Source organism: Anolis sagrei, chromosome 6 (genome assembly GCF_037176765.1).
Source record: "Anolis sagrei isolate rAnoSag1 chromosome 6, rAnoSag1.mat, whole genome shotgun sequence".
In the NCBI taxonomy this organism is placed as follows: Eukaryota; Metazoa; Chordata; class Lepidosauria; order Squamata; family Dactyloidae; genus Anolis; species Anolis sagrei.
In genome coordinates this window covers 105,672,559-105,694,327 of record NC_090026.1, presented here as the reverse complement: position 1 = coordinate 105,694,327, position 21,769 = coordinate 105,672,559, and the positions used below count along the sequence as shown (strand labels likewise).

The following is a 21,769-nucleotide window of genomic DNA, read 5'->3' as shown; positions in this document are numbered from 1 at the left end:
AACCAAAATATTGGAAGGATATACAGATAATACCAGACAGACACAGATGCTACTGTATCTGCAAGGTGAAATTTAGTGCTCTGCTTAGAATTTCACATTTCAAATGTGCTCTGTGACTGAAAAAGTTTGAGAACCCCACTTTAGAAGAAGGTGGTCTAAGCAAGCAATCTGTTATCTCTCACTCTCTTTGATTTATCTTAATATTTATTGAATATTTATTGAAGGGAAGTTACTTTTGGACCACACCTCTAAATCCCTCAGTCATTCACCATAGTAGTTGGACGAATATGGGTATTGTAGTCCAGGTGGTAATTTTTCAAAGTTTTGGTTCATTGCCATGTAGGTTCATATGAAACAAACACGTAATTACTACAAAGTTTATTTTTCAAGCACCATAAATAAACACATGGTATCACAGAGACTGAATATCATCTCATAATTAATACTAAACCAGTTTGCACTCTTCATCTCCTCCAGAAATATCTGTTTTCTGAATGTAATTGGATTTCTAATGCAGCTCATGACCAAACTACTTCAATCCACTTCCTGCCTTCCAACAATGAGGACTGCAACTGAGAAAGAGAAAGTGGGAAAGAGAGTAAATCTTTATATTCATCCCCGATACTTGTGAACCCTGGCTCCACCATGCTGCCCTTTGAAAATAAGTCATTCATAGTATAATCCAGAGGAGTCTAACTCCTTTTTATCAAGGGTCAGATCAGCCTTCTGGTTGTCTTCAAAGGGCATCAAATCCACGGATGGAGAATCTGTGGATGCAGAGGGACAACTATAACTTTTTTACATAGTCGTCAGTATTCTTTAGTTTTTACCTAGTTTGTCCCCAGACTTTATGGAACAACAACTCCCACCACTTTTGGTCATTTACCATGTGAATTGGGAATAATGGGAATTGAAGCCCAACAGCACTTTTGACTCCAGGGTTGGGGAAAATTTGAAGATTTAACATCAGACATCGTATCTGTCACGATGATGATTAATATGTGTAATCACAAAGAGCCTCAGAAGCTTCTTTTCCTGACACTTTCAGATAACTGGAGACTTCTTACTTGCAGTAGGCTGGCTTTGTAGTCCAGTTCTTCTTGATACTCCAATCTTCAGTCTCAAGACTCAAGCCTTTCAAAACTCCAATCATCCAACTCTTCAGCAAACTCCAACCCTCAAACTCCTTTATTACCACAGCAGCTCCTTCACCCTAGTTGTAATTACATAATGCTAGCCAAGTAGTTTGACTCTTACTGCCTGCTGCCCTGATCCTTACACTACTTGTTACTTAAGAAATGATAAAAACTCTAACAATATCCACACGCCTTGTACCTAAATGCAGACCCCCATTATCCTGACTCGACAGAGCAACTGAAACCTTCCAGATGCAGTATCACAACTCCCATCAGTTCTAGTCAAATGATGAGAAATACAGGAGTTGTGATCTTCAGATGCCAAATCACAACTCCTGTATTCCCCATCATTTGACTAGAACTGATGGGAGTTGTGATACTGCATCTGGAAGGTGCTACATGGCAATCCGAATTTGGCCCATGGGTCTTGAGAATGGCATATGTCATATATAATCCTATGAATGTCAGAAGACAGTTTGTGGATTTTTGGATGTTGTGTATAAATCTGTATACAGTAGTTCTGTAACCAGAGCTAGTGTCTCTCTAGGTCCTGTTGGAGGTCCAGCCAGCATGGTCAGTAGCCAGGAGAACTGAGATCCTTATCCTTATGCAAAGCTTGGCACCTAAGTTTTCATTTCTTTATACAAGAAGCTTCCATTCTATGAAAGGAGAGTTACATGCAGACATGGAGTATTTCTAACAAAAGGAGCTCTTTCCACTGATGAAGTGAAATTTTAGGATCCAGTCCATATTGCTAGACTTGCCCACATAGAAACACAGACAAGCCAAGATAACTGCCACATTTCCCAGACTCTGCTACCAATGCCAGGAAGACCAAAAGAACACAAGAAAGAACACAGTGGGTGTAACATTGTACTGTCCATTCTTTGGTTGAAACTTTGCCCTTTTTCCAGTTCCTCTCCTCCCCACCCAATCCCTATGAACAAAGGATCCGTGTTTTCTATTACCCTATAGGTTTTTTAAAAGCGAGAAAGAGTATTTGTGGTAAACAACAGTCTTCATTCTTTCAAGGAAAACCCAGTTACAAAAATAACCAAGCCAAATGCACTAATTTTTGGTTATTCCATCCATATATTTTCCAACCAACCAATCTAAAGCTTCATCTTTGGCCTGTCTTCCCAGCATTTGGAGATGATTAGGAAATCAAATTCATGAACATTAGGCACTTTCAGGAGAAGCAAATAGATTTTGTTCACTGTAGAATAAAGTGTTTCACCTCGCATTTTCTCCTTTCTTTGTCTGTATTTGCAATTAAGACTTGCACAGTGCTGATATTTTGAAAATCTTGGCAATAGTTTCTGTTGGCTGGATGTCAAGCTTAAGTTCCCCTTGAGACTCATCACAATGTGACTTTTAACCATCTGTTCCACATGTGGTGATAGCTGCAATTCATCATGTCCCGCAGGACTTCAGCTCTCCGTGATGTGGCAAATCTTGCATTTATTCAAATTTAGGTTTGTTATTTTTTTAATTTAAAAAAACCTGACAAGTATCTCTCTAGTGATTAATGTAGTGTTTTATTAGTGAATGTATCTATCAGACTAATACAGTAGACTCCCAATTAACTGGAACTCAAGCAACTAGAATTTTTAGGCAACTGGAAAAATATCAAAGAAATCTTTTAAATAAAATTAAAATAAAATCACTTTTTAGCAGAAATGTTACATTAAGTTAAGTTTGTCTTTATTTGTCTTCATTTGCTTTTAATTATTGTATTTCAATATTAATATCAGTTACTACAGGGTTTATGATATGGTATCATATGGGAAATAGTATTAGGTCTATTTTTAATAGTAACTCTCAAGCAACCAGAAATTACATGTATCCAACATTTCCTAATCCCCATGGGTGCTGGTTAACAAATCACCTTTGAAGCACCCTTCCCATGTTATTCCAGTGCTCTCTATATTATTCTGTCTCTTAGGTATTTGATGGTCCAAATAATGAAGCTCCACTTCTTAGAAAAGTCTGTGGTACTCAGCGACCTCCTCCTATCACATCCACTCAAAATATCATGTTTGTGAGGTTTCGCTCTGACAGCTCTGTCCATCTCAGAGGCTTCAGTGCTCAGTTCAGAGAAGGTAAGTTTCTTACTTTTATCAATCGGGTCCTCATGAAACCTTTTATTAGATGATAATATACTTTATTTATATTCTACTCTATCTCCCTGAGGTGACTCAGAGTGGATTACAGGTACATATAAGGCAAATATTCAATTCTGCTATACAATTGACAAAGGCAGACAGTACGTAAACAGATGCAAGGCTCCTATCTTTTCATCTCCAGCATCTGGCTGTGCTCGAATCAGCCATGGGGAAGTGCTGTTGAATTATTTTCCATGTTAAGGAGTCTGTCATCCATTGACACCTTTCCTGGTTGGACCTTTCCTAGCATGTTTTTCTGTGCGCCTTTTACCTCCCTGTCAAAGCAGTACCTATTTATCTCTTACATTGTTGTTTTCAAACTGCTAGATGAGGAGAAGCCAGGCTAATGGTGGGAGCTCACCCTGACCTGGGCTTGAACTGCCAATATTCCGGTCAGCAGAATCTTCTATAACAGGCGGTTTAAGCCACTGTGCTAGCTCGGCCCTCCTTTTAGCTGAGGAAATCTCATTGCTCCTCAGCTATGAAAGAGGAACAAATGAGTAATTATTCCCTTTAACCTATACCTAATTTTTGAGTTAGCAAAGTGCACCCTGTAAAAAACACATGACACTTTTTATGGCCATTCAAGCCGCTAACCATTCATGTTTTTTAAAGGCATAATTTTGGAGCAAATTTTGCCCAGAAATCACATAACCCTCCTGCCAAGCCCATTCCAAGAATGTGGTGCTCTCTCTGAAAATACTTCTGTTTCCTTTTTGAAAGAATTGCAGGAGAACATAGAGATATTCCTGTGGCTCATAGTTGGTGGGAATTCTCCTTTGTCCCTTACCTAGCTGCCCACTCCAATTTAATTATTAACCCCAATTAAAGCAGAGCAATTGACTTAATGAAATGTGCAAAAATCTTGAACCAAGTTACTATTAATGTAATAGTCCATTTTAGTTGGAATTGAGAATGGCATTTATTGTATTTTTGCTGCCAAAGGGAAGAAAAGAGATACTTGTGAGATTTTATTCCTTTGTTAACCAAATGACAAAGCTGGGTTTTTATACTGTGAAACAGACATTCCATGATTTCTGTTCCCTTAGGTAGCAAAATGGTGTTTGGTATCCGTATATACTCATGTATAAGTCTAGAGATTTTCATCAAAAACTTATTTATTTATTTACAGTTTTTATATTCCGCCCTTTTCACCCCAAAGGAAACTCAGGGCGGATCACAATGCACACATACACAGCAAACATTCAATGCTGTGTTTAGACATACAGGACAGACAGATAGAGGTATTTCAATATTTTCCAACTTCATCACCTGGAGGTTATGTTCGATTCTGACCATAGGGGGGTGCTGTTGCTTTATCTACTATGACACCGAGCTCTTTTGATTGTAGTATTTCTTCCTTGTTCTTTGATCGCTGGCATTTTTATGGTGTTGTAAAATACCTCCCTGCTTTAAGTGGTGCCTAATTTCTCTACTCACAGTTCAGCTGTTTTCAAGCTGCTTAGGCGGACAGTAAGCTAAGCTTAACAGTCGGGTGCTCAATCTGACTCGGGCTTCAAACTTGCCACCTTCTGGTCAGCAGTGATCTATTGCTGCTGGTGATTAACCAGCTGTGCTACAGCCTGGCCTTATACTCGAAGTTGAATTATACATGAGTATATGCCGTAATTGGTTGGGCTTTCAATTCTTTTAAATTCCTAGTTATATTTATTCATTTATTTGATTTGTACCACATCTCACGCCTGACATGGAATGCAAGGCAGTTTACAAGAAGGAAACTATAGGAGAATCTGAAGTCATATGCCTTGAAGCATGACTGGTCTGAGCTCCAAAGAAGAAAGTCAAAGTCCACTCCAATTTAGATAAAGTCATGTGAACAATTGGGGACTATCCAGATTGTTATCAAATAGGAGCCCTTTCCCTTATTATGATTAACTCTAGAAAATGGAAAGCAGAAGACGCTGTCCTTTTCTGCCATTCTTTCTTATTCAGCAAACACTGAACAGAGCTTAGATATACACACATTTCCTGCCAGACGCAAGGAAGAATGGGTTCCTTTTGCAGCAAAACAGGCCAGTGCTTATTCAGCCTGTTTGTAAGATAAGGGTGTCAATCTTTTTTAAAAGCAAATTCATTCTCACATACAATAATTTTAAAAGTTTTTTTTCTCCCACAAGTCAAGATTTCAAGGGCTGTACACATTTTTCAATGATTTTTCACACATTGGGACATTTTTGCAGTAAAATAATCATTTACGTGAAAATGAGTTTTGTCCAAAAATATTTTTTGCACAGAAAACAGTACCATACTGACCTTTCCCAAGCTAGTGCCTCTTAGATATTTAATATTTGATCACTGGATGTGGATGATGGCAATTGTAGTACAAAACATCTAAAGGGTGGCAGATTTAGCAATGGCAGGGACAACATTTACTTCAAAGACCAGTGGTCTGATTCAGTAACAGGTAAATTTCAATGTTCTTTTTGTATACATATAGTTTGATGTTTGCCTCTTACATTAACTAATTTGGATAGATGTCTCAAAACACGAGAAATAAATTAACTATTTCCAGTTTCTAAGCATGCTGAGGTGGTCTAATTTTACTTTATAGCTTTATTTATATCTTTGTATCTCTCCCCCACCCCAAAGCATGTGGAAGTGTCTTAGAAGCGGATTCCACGGGTACATCAATTTCCTCACCTCTGTATCCAGCCAACTACCCAAACAATCAGAACTGCAGCTGGATAATTCAAGCTCAAGAGCCATGTAAGTTACTGGATATCTTCCTCTCCTGTGGGAAAGTTAGCACAGTGACTAACATCCTCCTCTCATCTCTGATAACAATGCAGAATTCCTCCTTTTCTTTTCTATAGGAAGTCCTGCATCCGGGTAGATGGACAAAAACCAAGGGACTCTTAAACTCTCCTCAAGTGAGAAAAGATTTAGGATTGAGGACAGAATGAGATAACATATAACCTCTCTGGTGTAGACTCGCATAATAGGAGTTGAATATTGTGTTGAAGTTTATAGTGCTTAGATTACCATAGGATAAACAGAACATGGGTGTTTACCTTGGAATCCATAGTAGTTTCGATGAAGATTGCTATTAGTTGAATGCAGAAGAAGTTAAGAAGGTGAAAGCAGACTAACTCCATTCATTTCTTTTATACAGTCATACATAAACATACATGCTAGTTCTCTGATTTCCTGGTGATATGCAGTCAATTTTGCAGGTTATTTGACACTTTGGGAAGGGTTATCTGTAGCTTTTGCTGAGCAATTTTCCATAGACTTTCAAGAGAGTGAGAAATCTGCCAACTATATAGTCAAATGCCACAACTATTTTTTTTTGCAAAATTTTGTTACAAATCAGGAATCAGAATGAAACATACTAGGGCAAGACTTGAGGATTGGGTTATTTATTTATTAGATTATTTATATCCTGCCTTATATCCAAAGATCCCAGCGGAAATTAAAACATGCATAACAACAATAATTGAAAACTAGACAATTTAAAGCAGGTTAAAAGAATTTAAAATAGCAATAGATGCTGGATAAAATAGCTTAAGACCAAAGGCTTTAATAAAAAAAACATGATATCGAAATGATATCACTGTTGGTAGAAGTTAGGCCTCCCAAAGTGAAGTCAACCCATAACTGGGATGTCACTACAGAGAAATCCTCTCCTATACCCTCCCGAAATGTATAATCCCTTGCTGTGGGATGCTGAAGAGAATCCTCCAATGGATCTCAATTCCTGTGCATAGAATTGAGAGGGGCACTCAATCAAGTATTGAAATCCTCAGCCTTAAATATTATTATTACTGTTATTTATACCCTGCCTTTCTCCCCATAGAGATTCAAGGCAACTAACAATCCCACACTTCAGTAAAGTTTTAAAAGTGCAATATGAAAGTTAAAAACAATTGTGGTAAAACCAGACTAAAATATAATGAATAGACTTAAAATAGCCTTTAAAGCTTACAGTTCTTCTGCCTGCCCCGCCACTCAAATAGCACCCACACCTAACTAAACCCCTTATCCTTCCCCAAATACCTGCTGGCAGAAGAAGGTCTTAACCTGCCTGCAGACAACCAGCAGGAAGAACAGCAAGAAAGGAAGACCAGCAGGGGTGGGGTCGTCCTGGTATCTCTTGGGAAGGAGTTCCACAGTCTAGGAGCAGCCACTGAAAAGGCCCTCTTCTGTGTTTCCACCAAGTGCGCTTGAGTGGGTGGTGGGTCAGAGAGAAGGCCCTCCCCAGTAGATTGAAGATGTCCACCAAGTTCATAGAAAGAGATATGGTCCTTCATATTGGTGCCATATAGGGCTTTGTAGGTCAAAACTAGCCCTTTGAATTGTGCCCGGAAATGTGTTGGCAGCCAGTGGAGCTGTCATAACAGAGGAGTTATACACTCCCTGTAGCCAGCCCGAGTTAGGAGTCTGGCGGCTGCTCTTTGGACCAACTGAAGTTTCTAGGCACTTTTCAAAGGTTGACCCACATAGAGTGCATTACAGTAGTCCAACTGGGATATAACCAAGGCATGTACCACAGTGGCCAGATCTGACTTCTCCAGGAATGGACACAGTTGGCACACTAGCTTTAACTGTGCAAAAACTTTCTTGGTAATAGCTGATACCTAGGCCTCCAAGTAAAAATAGTATCAAGTATAACAGATGTAGATAGTCTCATCAGCACTTAGAATTCAGAAGTATATTACAGTAGTTGGGCTTAGAACATGGAATGAGACTAAAGCAAAATGCACCAGATATAAACATATATGCACTAATTAGGACATTCTCTTAGCAAGCACACACTTGTTCTGAAATGGCAGAAAGAAAAAACTGTACATGTTCCTATGGCCTACATTTGTCCTATGTAAGAGGTTACTCATCTCTAGAGTATAGTGTTAGAATATGAATTCTTTGCACTGAGATGGTACAGAGGAACATAACTCCATATTTTGGCATCACCAGAATGAATATAGGCATGTTTACTGCATTGCAGTAATTCACATAGAACTTCATACCAGAAATTGACACTACCTGAATGAAATTAGACATATTCCATTCCCCACCCCTCACCCCTCGAGCACAGTTTGCTTGTTTGAATGCAATAGCAGGAAAGGAAGAACAGAAACAATGTCCTTAAAAAAGCAGGAAGAAGGAGTATGTGAGCTTCTTGTGTCTGCATAAACTCATTATGATTACATTGTTCCACACTTATGAGAAAAATGAAATATTGTAGAAGAGAATTTTTAAATAAAAAATAAATCTGAAAGTGAAACCTTCCTTTATATTTACAATGTTCCTGTTCCAACAGTCAACCATATTACACTATCTTTCACCGAGTTTGCGATTGAAGGCAACATACATAACTGCACCAGAGATTATGTTGAAATTCGAGAAGGGAATAATTACAACGCACCTCTTCAAGGTATGGCACCCTTTATTCATTGCCTATATTCATATATCGTAATGCAAATCACCTTTTCCATACGTATTAGGTAAAGGTTTTCCCCTGACATTAAGTCCAGTCGTGTCCAACTCTGGGGAGTCATGCTCATCTCTATTTCTAAGCCGAAGAGCCGCCATTGTCTGTAGACACCTCCAAGGTCATGTGGGCGGCATGACTGCATGAAGCGCCATTACTTCCCACCAGAGTGGTACCTATTGATCTACTCACATTTGCATGTTTTCGAACTGCTAGGTTGGCAGAAGCTGGGGCTAACAGCGGGAGCTCACCCTGCTCCCCGGATTTGAACCGGTGACCTTTAGGACAGCAAGTTCAGCAGTTCAGCAGTTTAACCCACTGTGCCACTGGGGGTTCCTCCATACGTAGTACAGAAAAGGAATAAGTGGCATTGAAATGTTTAACTATGTTTGATTGGGAGATACCAGGAGCCTAATGGAAATATTGTGGGAAACAAATCAATCTGATCTTTCCATTCTTGAATGTTCATGAATGTATTGGTTATAGCATTAAAAGGGTCAAAAGCACCAGGACATAAGACATTGTGGATTGTGGTCTGTCAAGCACTTGACTTCTCTCCTGTTGGTTTTTCCAGGGCGTTATTGTGGCACCACAATGCCACATCCTGTTACTTCTTTTGCAAGTGCTTTGTCCATCAACTTTATCTCTAACCGTGCTATTACTGCTAAAGGGTTCCATGCCATACTTACTGCATCGACATCTGGTAAGCCCACACTGGAATATTTGAGAAGCAATAGGCGATTCTTGAATGAGTGCCATCATTTTAATATACATTGCTTGTAATCCATAGCTCTTAGGACTAAAATGTTCTTTTGAAGGTGGAAAGTTATTAGCTAGAAAAGAGCAAAGCAAGGACTCAAGCTGGTTAGATAAACAATTGAGTTGCCCAGTAATGTTTCAATAGTTCTTTAATGGCTTGTGATAAGTTGCTCAGCAAGTGAAGACAGGGATGTTATGCCACATAGCCAAGTCACATGAGTGTGTGCCCAAGATGACAAAAGTTATTAATGAGGAAGAACATACAAACTAGGAGTGGTTTCCACAGTTTGCTTTTGCCTAAGCTTACTGGACAGGGCAACATCCTACCCATTTGTCTCCTCTCCCCTGTTGAATATTTTGAGTACAAACTGTTTTGCACTTTGAACTCAGTTTGTGGCATCTGAATTAAGCTGTGAACAAAGGAGTCAAGTGAAACAAGAAGAGAGAAAATGGAATATTTTAGAAGCAGCTATAAAAGTAGGATGGCACAGGTTTAAACAGGACTGTCCATGCCAGATCCAGACAGTGAAGACTATGTGTTCCTAGTCAGAGCTCCATGCTTTTTTGGGGGGGGGGGGTAGGGGGGGGGTGGAGAGATTGTGATGCCACTAGGAATGGACCTGATAACTTGTTGGGAAATCACTAGCCACAATATTACACTGTTCCATTCTTACAGAACTTTTCCTTTCTTGCTTGCACAACAGATTTCAAATTGGCATTCTGCAACATGTAGTCTGTATGTGCAAAGGAGCTCTGTTGATGTGTACATTGCTCATTTTACATTAAACAATAAAGTCATCCCTCCACATTGTTTATGTTGTTTATTTGTTCAGTTGCTTCCAACTCTTCGTGACCTCATGGGCCAGCCCACCCATGGGGCATCATGCAAGACCCATGTGCAAATGATAAAACAATTAAGTGATTTTTTTTACCAGAGAAAATACCTCTCTGGAAACTCTAGGTCTTCCAGTATAATTATATGATCAACTTCCGTTTGCTTGCATTTGGTTAAATTTATGTTGTACTGTGTTTATGCTTATGTATTTCTATTTTATGTGTGGCTTTTGTGAGCTGCCCCAAGTCCATTTGGGGAGATGGTGGTGGGTTATAAATAAAGATGATGATGATGATGATTATTATTATTATTAGAAACACAACAAGATTAGTACACAGCAAACAACATTACTATGCTGTTGTATTGGATTACCCATCGGACACTCCTGAAGTGTCTAGGACTGTGTGATGTATCCGTGAATAATGTCTGCAGATCCCAGTAGGGTGGTCTTTTGCAGCTGATAGATAGCAATTTTGTCAGCGCTGATTGTGTTTAAGTGCAGGCCAAGGTCTTTAGGCACTGCACTCATTGTGCCCATCACCATTGGGACCACTTTTGCTGGTTTGTGCCAGAGTCTTTGCAATTCTTATTCTTATTACCTCCCAGTAGAACCATTCTGAAAGACCTATAAGTGCCTATAAAAGTGTTCCATCTAGAAATCTCTAGGTCTTCCACCAGGGCTGTACAGTTAGCTTTTCCATGGCCAAATGATTGATGAGAAACAAGAAGGCCCCATTGGAGATTCAAACACTAGTTGATCGATAGAAGATAATAGAATAACAAAACTAAAAAGAAGACCTAGAGATTCTTAGAGAGAACATATTGATCCAATTCACAAATAATCAAGTCCGTAGAAGTGAAATCCGCAAATATGGAGGGCCAATTGTATTTTTAGGCTTTCTGCCCTGCATTTCTGATCCAATACAAAATAGGCAAGCCAGGAGCAGCTCTTGCACAGACAGACTCTGAGTCAGCCCCACAGCTTGCAAAACCAGAGCTCCTTATTTCCTGCAACAGGGGTTTCCTGTTTTCAGTCATAATTCTGAGCTATTTGCCAAGAAGCTCTACCAAAGGAGGCTCTTGAGTTTTCATGGTTCTCAAAGCATCCAGTCTGTTTGAAGAGCTTCCTCCCATTCTGTGCCTCCTTGCAGCTCATCCCTCCTCTCCCTTTCTCTCCTCCTTGCAGCCTGCGGGGGCACCTTCCATATGGAAAGAGGAGCCTTCAACAGCCCCAACTTTCCTGAGGCTTACCCTCAAAATGTCGAATGTGTCTGGAACATTCGGAGCTCCCCTGGCAACCGGCTCCAGCTGTCTTTCACGTAAATTGAATTTCCAAAGGGGGTATTGTTCAAGCCTTTCAATGGAGCTGCAGGAAGGAAACCCTGTGTTTAGTAGGAAATGTAATTATCAGCATGTAAAAGTGTTGCGGTGCCCACAACAACTTGGAAAGAGAACACAGCCGCAGCCACAAAGGGCTTGCAATCATTTTTTAAAAAAATATCTGTATTAAAAAGTGGAAAGCCTAGTATATTCCTGACAATTACATCCCACGCTGTAAATGCTACCTCTCTGGTGTACCACAAACAAAGAGAGATCATTAATTACGACTCTTTCCTCTCACCTCCCCAGGATTCCTTGTTAAACATTGCTGCCTTCTTATTGAGCCCTTTGTAAATTATACACATAGATATTTTATTATGCCCCCTGCATGGTAAATGTGTAGCTTAAAATTATTGCCAATTATAGTTATTATTCAATTAAGGAAATGTGGGCAATAGGAATATATGGCTGTTAATTCATACAGTACCACAAGTCTCAAGACCATGTGTAAACCATTTGGAAGAGGTACTTAAGGCATTAATAATATAAAAGAGATATCATGAAAAATGTAGAATGAAACTGACTCCATTCATCCTTTTGTATATGAAGCAATTTTGTATATGAGGCATTTTTTTCATGTCAGAAACGACTTGAGAGTCTTCTGGTGTGAGAGAATTGGCCATCTGCAAGGACATTGCCCAGGAGACATTGCCCATTTTCCACATGGGGAGCTGGAGCTGACAGAGGAAGCAAAATGACAAATGTGCTCACCTCCCTTAATTTAAAATACACAAAACACAGATATATAAACCCATTTTTCCTAGTTTCCAACAGACTTCACAACCTCTGAGGAGGCCTGCCATAGATGCAGTTGAAATGTCAGGAGAGAATGCTTCTAGAACATGACTGTACAGCCTGGAAAACCTACAGCAACCCACAAAATGATAGTTCTTACTTATTAAATGTAATGACAACAAATAGTCATGGACTCTGAGGTCACTAGCATGGAGTCCCTGGTAGCGCAATGGGTTAAACCCTTGTGCTGGCAGGACTGCTGACTGATAGGTCAGTGGTTCGAATTGAGGGAGAGTGGGTTGAGTTCCCTCTGTTAGCTCCAGCTCCCCATGCAGGGACATAAGAGAAGCCTCCCACAAGGATGGTAAAACATCAAAAATCTGGGCGTCCCCAGGAAAAATCCTTGCAGATGGCCTATTCTCTCACACCAGAAGTGACTTGCAGTTTCTCAAGTTGATTATCCCTGAATATTTCCCCCTCTTTCTTTTAAATATGTAAGAAGTATTTTCCCAAGTTTTAAAAACTGAAAGTGGGGAAAACAATGGGTGGTCTTTGAACAGTCATTTATACAGTGTCAATTATGATATACTTCATGCATTATCAGATCTGTATCCATTAATTTGGCAAAGGCTATTTATCTTTGGAACATGGGTCTTGCAAAATTGCTCTTGTAGCGTGCATAAATTAGTAGGAAATGTATCCAGATGGGAAACTGGTAATATTTCATAGTACTGTGAAAACACATGGATCCACTCAAGCTGGAAGGAAATCTGAGAATAGAGATATTTGATAGATTTGTATTACAAAAAAAATTGGGGGGGGGGATTACTTATGACTGGCTATAAAATATACAGTACTATTTTGTTACAAGAGAGAGCAAGTTCAATTAGCATCTGTTGTTCAGATTGGTTCCTGATGTACCTGAATACCCATGCCAGCCCATGTAACAACACTGTCAATCAAGGAATGGTTGGTAAAATTTAGGGGCGGGGGCTTCCCCTCTTTTTTTCTGACTGAGATTTTTCTAGAACTTTGTATTGTTAAACATCTGCTGAAGGCCATAATCTCTCTGCTGGGAAACAATAAGTATTCTCTGCAAACATGAGAGCTGGAGAAATGACTTCTTCATAATGGGGCACCACACAGGTCAGAAGATAATTAAATCCTTCTGCTGGGTAAAGAGGCCGTTCCCCCTTTTCTGTGGCCTCTCGCATATCCTCAAGATCTAACTTGGAGAATTGAAGAAAGGTTCAGAATAGATTTGGGGAGGATGTAGGAAGGGAATGAAGACAAGAGGGGAAAGTCTCCATGTAAGATTCTGCTAGAATGAAGCCCTTTTATTAAGCAATTAAGCCAGAGAACGGGGCATGTGTTTTTTGAAGTAATGCATTTTGGGACAATAAATACACTCCAACTTCCAAAAAAGTAAAACAACCAAGCCCTCCCCTTACATCAAAGCTTTAAAAATGTTGGGGAACGCTGTTTGCTCTTTGCATACAATTTTAAAGAATTACCAGATACAAAACATTTCAAGAATTGTTTAACATTGTTCCCCAAAATTCAAGACACTCGTTCCAGTGGACAAAGATAAGAGTATAACTTCCATCAGAATCCATTAGAGTTTAGCAACTAAAGGTCCTGATTCCTTTGATCTGAATCACTACAAATATAAAGTAACTGCACCAAACTACAAACCCCAGAATTCTTCAGAATTATTATTATTATTTAAATAATAATAATAATAATAATTATTATTATTATTATTATAAGTTGCAGGCTAATTTAGGAAGCACAGGAGAACCAAAAGCTATACAAAGCTCTTTCATCCAAAATTTTGATGCCACTCCCCAGCATCTTCTATTGCCTCACTTTATCCAACAGTAGGACTGTCTCCATTCAGACCATTCCACCTCTCTTTGGACTCCAGATTGCTCTCATCCACATACTCAGGCAATGCTCTGTTTACCCGCAGCTGCAGTGTTAGTTATTGTGTTTTCCTTAGCAGGAAACAGAAGCTGGATAGCCATCTGTTGGGGGTGCTTCGAATGTGATTTTCCTGCTTCTTGGCAGGGGGTTGGACTGGATGGTCCATGGGGTCTCTTGCAACTCTATGATTATATGATTTTATGATTATAGGAGGAAGAAGCCACCACAATACTTTCAGAATTCTAGCTGTAAAGCTTGACCATAGGGAAAAAAATATGCCCACCAAGATTATTCCCTAACCACATCCCGAAGATAGATCAACTGACTGAGTCATCACATAATTGAGTTTTACTCACTCTTCCTCTCATTTAATCACTGACTTGATTTTGGGGTGAAGATTACTTAGCAGAACCAAAACAAACAAATGCAACAACACTGTTGTCTTTAATTTATCTTTTCCTCAAATTTTGTACATGACATAAACAGCTGCTGAAACACTGTAGTTGGCAAGAGTTAATGTATTTTAAACCCTTTCCCAAACATGAAAGTACCGCTTTGCATGCTAGAACGTTTAGAAGGGAAAAACCAGATGCACAATTATAGCAGTGTGATTCTACTTTAATTTCCATGGCTGCATCCTGTGGAATCCAGGTGTTTGTAATCTGGTGAAACAATGTTGTTTATAAATGACATTTAAGAATATATTTCCCTAAAATGCAGATCCCAACACTTCATAGATTGTTTCCATGTTAGTTAAAATGGAATCATAGTGCTAGAATCATGTAATGTGAAAGGGTCCCAGGGATATGATACTTGTTGAAGGCATAATGATTGAACTAAAAGACAAGTCAAAAACTACTTCCTTGAATTCCAAATCTTTGTTTTACTGGAAGGATGAGCAAAATGAATGTTCTAAGGCAGTGATTCTCAACGGGTGTCCAGGGACCCCTGGGAGTCTGCAATGTTGTCGCTAGGGCTCCGCAAAGGATTAAATTAAAAGTAAAGGTTTCCCCTGACATTAAGTCTAGTTGTGTCCAACTCTTGGGAGTGGTGCTCATTTCTAAGCCAAAGAGCCGGCATTGTCTGTAGACACCTCTAAGGTCATGTGGCCAGCATGACTGCATGGAGCACCGTTACCTTCCTGTTGGAGCAGTACCTATTGATTTACTCACACTTGCATGTTTTCGAATTGTTAGATTGGCAGAAGCTGGGGCTAACAATGGGAGCTCACCCTGCTCCCTGGATTCGAAACACCAACCTGTTGGTCCGCAAGTTTGGCAGCTCAGTGGTTTACCCGCTGTGCCACCAGGGGACCAAGGATTAAATTATTTACTATTATTTTAAATTTGTATGGAATCATTATAATCAAAGTATTATAATAGAAGTGTGTGTATTAACAGATTAAGTTTTATTCCTTTCTCTCTAAATTTGAAGAAACATTCATGAGAAAATTGAACTAATTATTTGATGTGACTTAAATCTTGAATTATATCTTAGGCATCCATGGCCACAAAAGTATGTAGAGGAGAGTCAGTAGTGAAGAAAAGGTTGAGAACCAATGCTCTAGAGCATATGTTGTCACCATGCCCTTTTTGACAACTCCTAGTACACACTACTCATACAGAATTTTATTTTGATGTTCTTCTTAATCATTATTAATGTTTTAGTAACCCTTAGAAGGAAGTAGATGTAAAAGAACTGATTAACTCTTTCATCTGGTACATCAGACTTACCCTATGTTGACTGAAATTTTATATACACTTATGTTGATTAATGTACCCATGTGTCCTGTTGTAAACAGAGACTTTCAGATGGAAGAAAGTGAAGGCTGTACCAAAGATTATGTAGAAATTAGAGAAGACAGTCTCAGTGGCCAGCAGATGGGACGATACTGTGGAAACACCTTGCCATTTAATTATACTTCTGTCATTGGACACATCCTGTGGATTAAATTTGTCTCAGATGGATCAGGCAGTGGAAGGGGCTTCCAGGCCACATTTGCTCAGTGTAAGTAAATAACAAACAAGAGAGAAATGATCATATTGCACTTCATTTGTAAATGTAGAGAAGCAGATATGGTCTGACAATGGGGATGATGTTTTTATTCAGTGCAGTGTTCCTTCAATATCAGTGGAGGTTTGGTTCTTGACCTCTTGTGGATACCGAAATCCATGGATGTTGAAGTCCCATTATATACAGTGATATAGTAAACTTATATAAAATGTTGGAACAATTTGGATGAGTGTCAGAGAGAGCATGGGCATCTGTGAAATTGCAGGAGGCTATAGCAGAGTTTGCCTACAAATCTACAAATAGAGGCCAGCGGACAGTTCCATCTTATCTCCTGCGTATGTCATCATTTGGGGACCCCCCCCCCCCACACACACACACACACCAACTGCTGCTCTGAGCCAGAGTGAAAAGAGAGGGGGCCAGGGGACAGTTCCACCTTGTCCCCTGTGCTATGCTAATAATGTAATGTAATGTAATGTAATGTAATGTAATGTAATGGAGCCCCCAATGGCGCAGTGGGTTAAACCCCTGTGCTGGCAGGACTGAAGTCCGACAGGTCGCAGGTTCGAATCCGGGGAGAGGCGGATGAGCTCCCTCTATCATGAGAGAAGCCTCCCACAAGGATGATAAAAACATCAAATCATCCAGGCGTCCCCTGGGCAGCGTCCTTGCAGACGGCCAATTCTCTCACACCAGGAGTCACTCCTGACACGACAAAAAAAATGTAATGTAATATATCGTATATACATATAATATTTATAATATTATAATGTAACGGAATATAATACTACTAATAATATGATATTATAATTATATATTCATATTATATGTAATATTACTAATAATATTACAATATAATGGTATAGTACAATATAGTAACATTTAAGACTGATGTAGCTGGGGGGGGGCTTGAGGGGCTTCAGTGCTCCCCCCCCCCGAAATTCTCAGGGTGGTCCACGAGAAGGCCTTACTAGTACATTATTTCAACTGTTATGTTTATTCATATAATCTGATCACCATGCTCAATATATCCCATATGCATGGGGGTATTAGGGTAATGATACAAAAGGTTTGCTAGGGTAGACCCTCTTTCACTCAAACACAGCCCCACCGAATCAAACTCACCCCCCCCCCCCCAAAATCAAAATCCTGGCTACGGGGCTGCCGTACATAAATAAATAAATATTTCTCGGCACACAGTGGAATCAAGATTTGCTTTTTGGAATTTTTCACCAAATATTTTTGAACTTTGATTGAATCCATGGTTGTGGAAGGCAAGCACTTCGTTTTGCATACAGGATGGTGCATCTTCATCTATGTTACATAGCCTGCCTTCTTTCATCCAGATCAATTGCTCTTTCACACTAGACAGTTGTTACTGCATTATGATTAACTGCCATAGCTGCATCCTACAAAATTCTGTGGGGTTTTTTTTTTAAGTTTTGCAAAACTATACCCCATCTTAAACTATAAATTCCAGATTTCCATATGATGTTGCCATGGCAATTAAGAATGAATCAGTACACTATAATGATTTAAGATGAGAAGACCCCACTCTGTTGACCCCATGTGTACTGGAGGATATCAACCAGCTGTCAATACAACCAACTGCTATACATGAAATGGATTGGAAGGAAATAACATTTTGTTCTTTGTTTCAAGTGACAATATTTCTTCAGCTGAACCCTAATACTTTATATAACATTGGAAACAAAATATGGGACAATTCCAGGTACATTGTTTCAATTCTGGTGAAGAGATTAATAAGCTTAGAATAAATGAGGGAACAATTGATTGATTAAAATTTTAGAAACATCCCTATTTAAATTTATCTTTTGTAATTGTTTGAAAAACAATGTGTATTTTTAAATTTTCTAGTGTTTGGAAATAATATTGTGGGAAGCAGTGGACAAATTGCTTCTCCACTGTGGCCTAGAAATTACCCTCACTTCTCCAACTATCAGTGGACAATAATGGTTAATGCAACACAAGTTATCCGGGGCCAGTTCGCAGAGATGGATATTGAAGATTTGTTTCACTGCTACTATGACAAGTTGAAGGTGAGCTTGAAATTAGATAGCACTCCTCTGTTTGTACACTGTGGTGCAAATTAATAACCTGAACCAATTCATATACTAAAACCTTAATATTGATAATGGTATCAAATGTTTGTATTTTTTCAAAATATTTGTCAATAATAAACTGGCTGGTTTATCTGAATTAAAGAATGTACTACCCATTAAAAGAAGTGTAAATAGCTGCATTTTAGAGATAATTCCCTAAAGATCATTCTTTAGAGATCATTCAGGCAACGCCCTTGCAGACAGTCAATTCTATCACACCAGAAACAACTTGCAATTTCTCAAGTCACTCCTGACACAGAAAAAAAAGTGATAATTCAATATGCCATTTAAGGCCAAATGTCAAGTTAATCCTTGGTCTGGTCCTAATGTTATGTAAAGTGAGACTGGATATGTTGAGTGACAAAATTTCTCCTGAGAACTCCTGCCTTTTTTTTGGGGGGGGGGGGGGACTACTTTTAAAAAGCCATGTTAGCATTTTGTATAGATCAAAAGTAACTTTATTAATGTAGGAGTATAAAACCAACAATATATAATGGTTTGGTATTTTAAAAAATCTATTTGTTACATTAAGATTAATTAAGAAAATAATTGAAATTGGGTTTACCTTTTTAAATTTTATTTTTTCTCAGAAATAATAATAATAATAATAATTATCATTATTATTATTATTATTATTATTATTATTATTATATTGAGTTGCCTTTAGGCTGAGAAAGGTATGGTAAATAAATAAATACATTTATACCCTGTTTTATCTCCCCAAAGGAACTCAGAGTGGCTTAACATAAAAGCAACAGCATAACAATTTAAAAATATACAAATATACAAACATTAAAACAGAATTAAATATAACTAGTATTTAAACATTCCCAGTTAAAAACAATTTAAGCACATTCAAAGTTTAAAGCCATTTTGGGGGGGGGGCGGGTGGAATCTTTCAATAACTTGAAAGCCAGTTTTGCATTAAGACCATCACACCAATAACACGTGCTTCATTTCTCTCTGCAAGAAACAACTTTGACAGAAACTTTGCTCATTCATTCTTTCACTGTTATAGGTGTATGATGGCCTCAATACACATGCTCATCTCATTGCAACATACTGTGGAAGAGCCCGTTCCTCATTCACTTCTTCTGGAAGCTCGGTGACTCTTCATTTCATCTCTGATCGCTCCACCAGTGGGAAGGGCTTCCTTTTGAACTGGACTGCAGTGGATGCGCCTACAGATGTTGAACAGACCATTCCAATAGGTTTGTCTTATTTCTGTGTAGGTGACCTGTTTGTGCCAATTGGTGATAGAAATGCATTGAGTATCATTGTTATAACATATTCTATTTCCCCCTCTAAACTTAACCAGTATAAGCCAATAATTGCAAAAAGTTTAGAAATAATGCTTCAAACAAAGTTCAAGTGATGGATGTGCCATTGTATTGTATAAACCAGTGTACATGCCAATTTTTTGTGTATTTTTGTTTACCACTGTGAGCCACACTCTGATTAGGTTCTGTTCCTTTTCAGGAAGCCATTAATTCCTGCTATCTTTCCAACCTATAGCATTTCCTTTAGATATTATCAATCAGTCATGTAACATGATCTATCTGGAATGGTTTCAAATGAAACACTGATATTCATTTAGACCACATAGCTGTAGTTCAAATGCAATAAATCTGGCATAGAATGCCACTACCTTAAACATCTTTTAACAGGTATTGGAAAACACAGTGTCAAGGAGACACTGATGTCAAACACAGTGTTGTTGTTGTTTATTTGTACAGTCGCTTCTGAGTCTTCGTGACCTCTTGGACCAGCCCACACCAGAGCTCCCTGTCAGCCGTGGCCACCCCTAGCTCCTTTAAAGTCAAGCCAGTCACTTCAAGGATATCATCCATCCATCTTGCCCTTGGTTGGCCCCTCTTCCTTCTTCCTTCCATTTTCTCCAACAACATCATCTTCTCCAAGCTTTCCTGTCTTCTCATTATGTGGCCAAAGAACTTCATTTTTGCCCCTAATAACCTTCCCTCCAGTGAGCAGTCAAGCTTTATTTCCTGGTGTATGGACTGGTTTGATCTTCTTGCGGTCCAAGGCACCCTCAAAAATTTCCTCCTACAACAAAGTTTAAAAGCATCCATCTTTTGAACTGTCCAGTCGTGTCCGACTCTGAGGGTTGGCGCTCATCTCAATTTCTAAACCAAAGTGCCAGCATTGTCCGTAGACACCTTCAAGGTCATGTGGCCGGCATGACTACATGGAGCGCTGTTACCTTCCTGCCAGAGTAGTACCTATTGATCTACTCATATTTGCATGTTTTTGAACTGCTAGTTTGGCAGAAGCTGGGGCTGACAGCGGAAGCTCACGCCGCTCCCTGGATTTGAACCTGTGAAGTTTTGGTCAACAAACTTAGCAGCTCAGCAGTTTAACCCACTGCACCACAGGGGTCTCCCTAATATTGGGCTAGGTTGAAGTTAATCTCATCTAATCTCAAACAGATCCCACTGCTCCTGTGAAAGCTTATGAAACCAGATCCAGCTAATAATGGGCAGCCATCAGGACTCCCTACTCTAAAGGAGTCCATAACCCCCCAAAGATCCTGTTTACTCTGAGCCTTGAGGCACCCCTATTAGTGGATGACTTTTTTCTGTCTATATCTTCTAAAACTTGTGTGCCTTGGGAGTTCTCTGGAAGTGAGGAATCTGCATCTGTAAGTGACCCCATGTCTTCTGTTGTAGAGAGGGCTAGTGTACCTTTGGAGAAACTATAGGAAAAGTTGATATAGCTCTCAGTTAGTGTGTTTCATAAGTTCCTTAGACTGCGGTTTTCAGGTCTTCATCTCACTTGGTTCTAAGTTAAGCATGACAATATGAGCAGTGGATGTATCTGAATGCCACATGTATTTTCATGTACATATTATACACCTAAACAAATGCACATGAAAGACAGAGAAACATTAACTTGTTTCAAACAGATAATCTTCTCTTTTGTGACAGGTGCTTGTGGAGGGATCTCAAGAACTGGCGAGACTCCCTTATTCCTGTTCTCCCCTGGCTGGCCTGCAAAGTACAGGAATAACGCAGAGTGCACATGGGTTATCAGAGCATTAGACTCAACGGTGGAATTCAACATCCTGGCTCTTGACATTGAAAGTCACCGCGCATGCAATTATGATAAACTTGTCTTCTATGATGGTGAGAATATCACCTTACCATAGTGTAGGCTGCAAATGAAAAGTCCAGTTATTGAAACTATGATGATGGCTTGCTTTGTACTGGGCACTCAATGAAATGGGG

General features: G+C 39.2%; 1 protein-coding gene across 1 annotated transcript in view; it reads left to right on the top strand.

The window, feature by feature from the left end:
* Nucleotides 1-21,769, top strand: part of CUBN (cubilin) — a 162,008-nt gene that overhangs the window by 91,411 nt on the left and 48,828 nt on the right. The window contains exons 32-40 of the mRNA XM_067470574.1: nt 3,082-3,238; nt 5,912-6,028; nt 8,583-8,696; nt 9,328-9,456; nt 11,534-11,666; nt 16,190-16,395; nt 18,280-18,461; nt 19,543-19,735; nt 21,470-21,667. Coding sequence (XP_067326675.1) covers nt 3,082-3,238; nt 5,912-6,028; nt 8,583-8,696; nt 9,328-9,456; nt 11,534-11,666; nt 16,190-16,395; nt 18,280-18,461; nt 19,543-19,735; nt 21,470-21,667 — 1,429 coding nt within the window. The remainder of the gene's footprint in view (nt 1-3,081; nt 3,239-5,911; nt 6,029-8,582; nt 8,697-9,327; nt 9,457-11,533; nt 11,667-16,189; nt 16,396-18,279; nt 18,462-19,542; nt 19,736-21,469; nt 21,668-21,769) is intronic.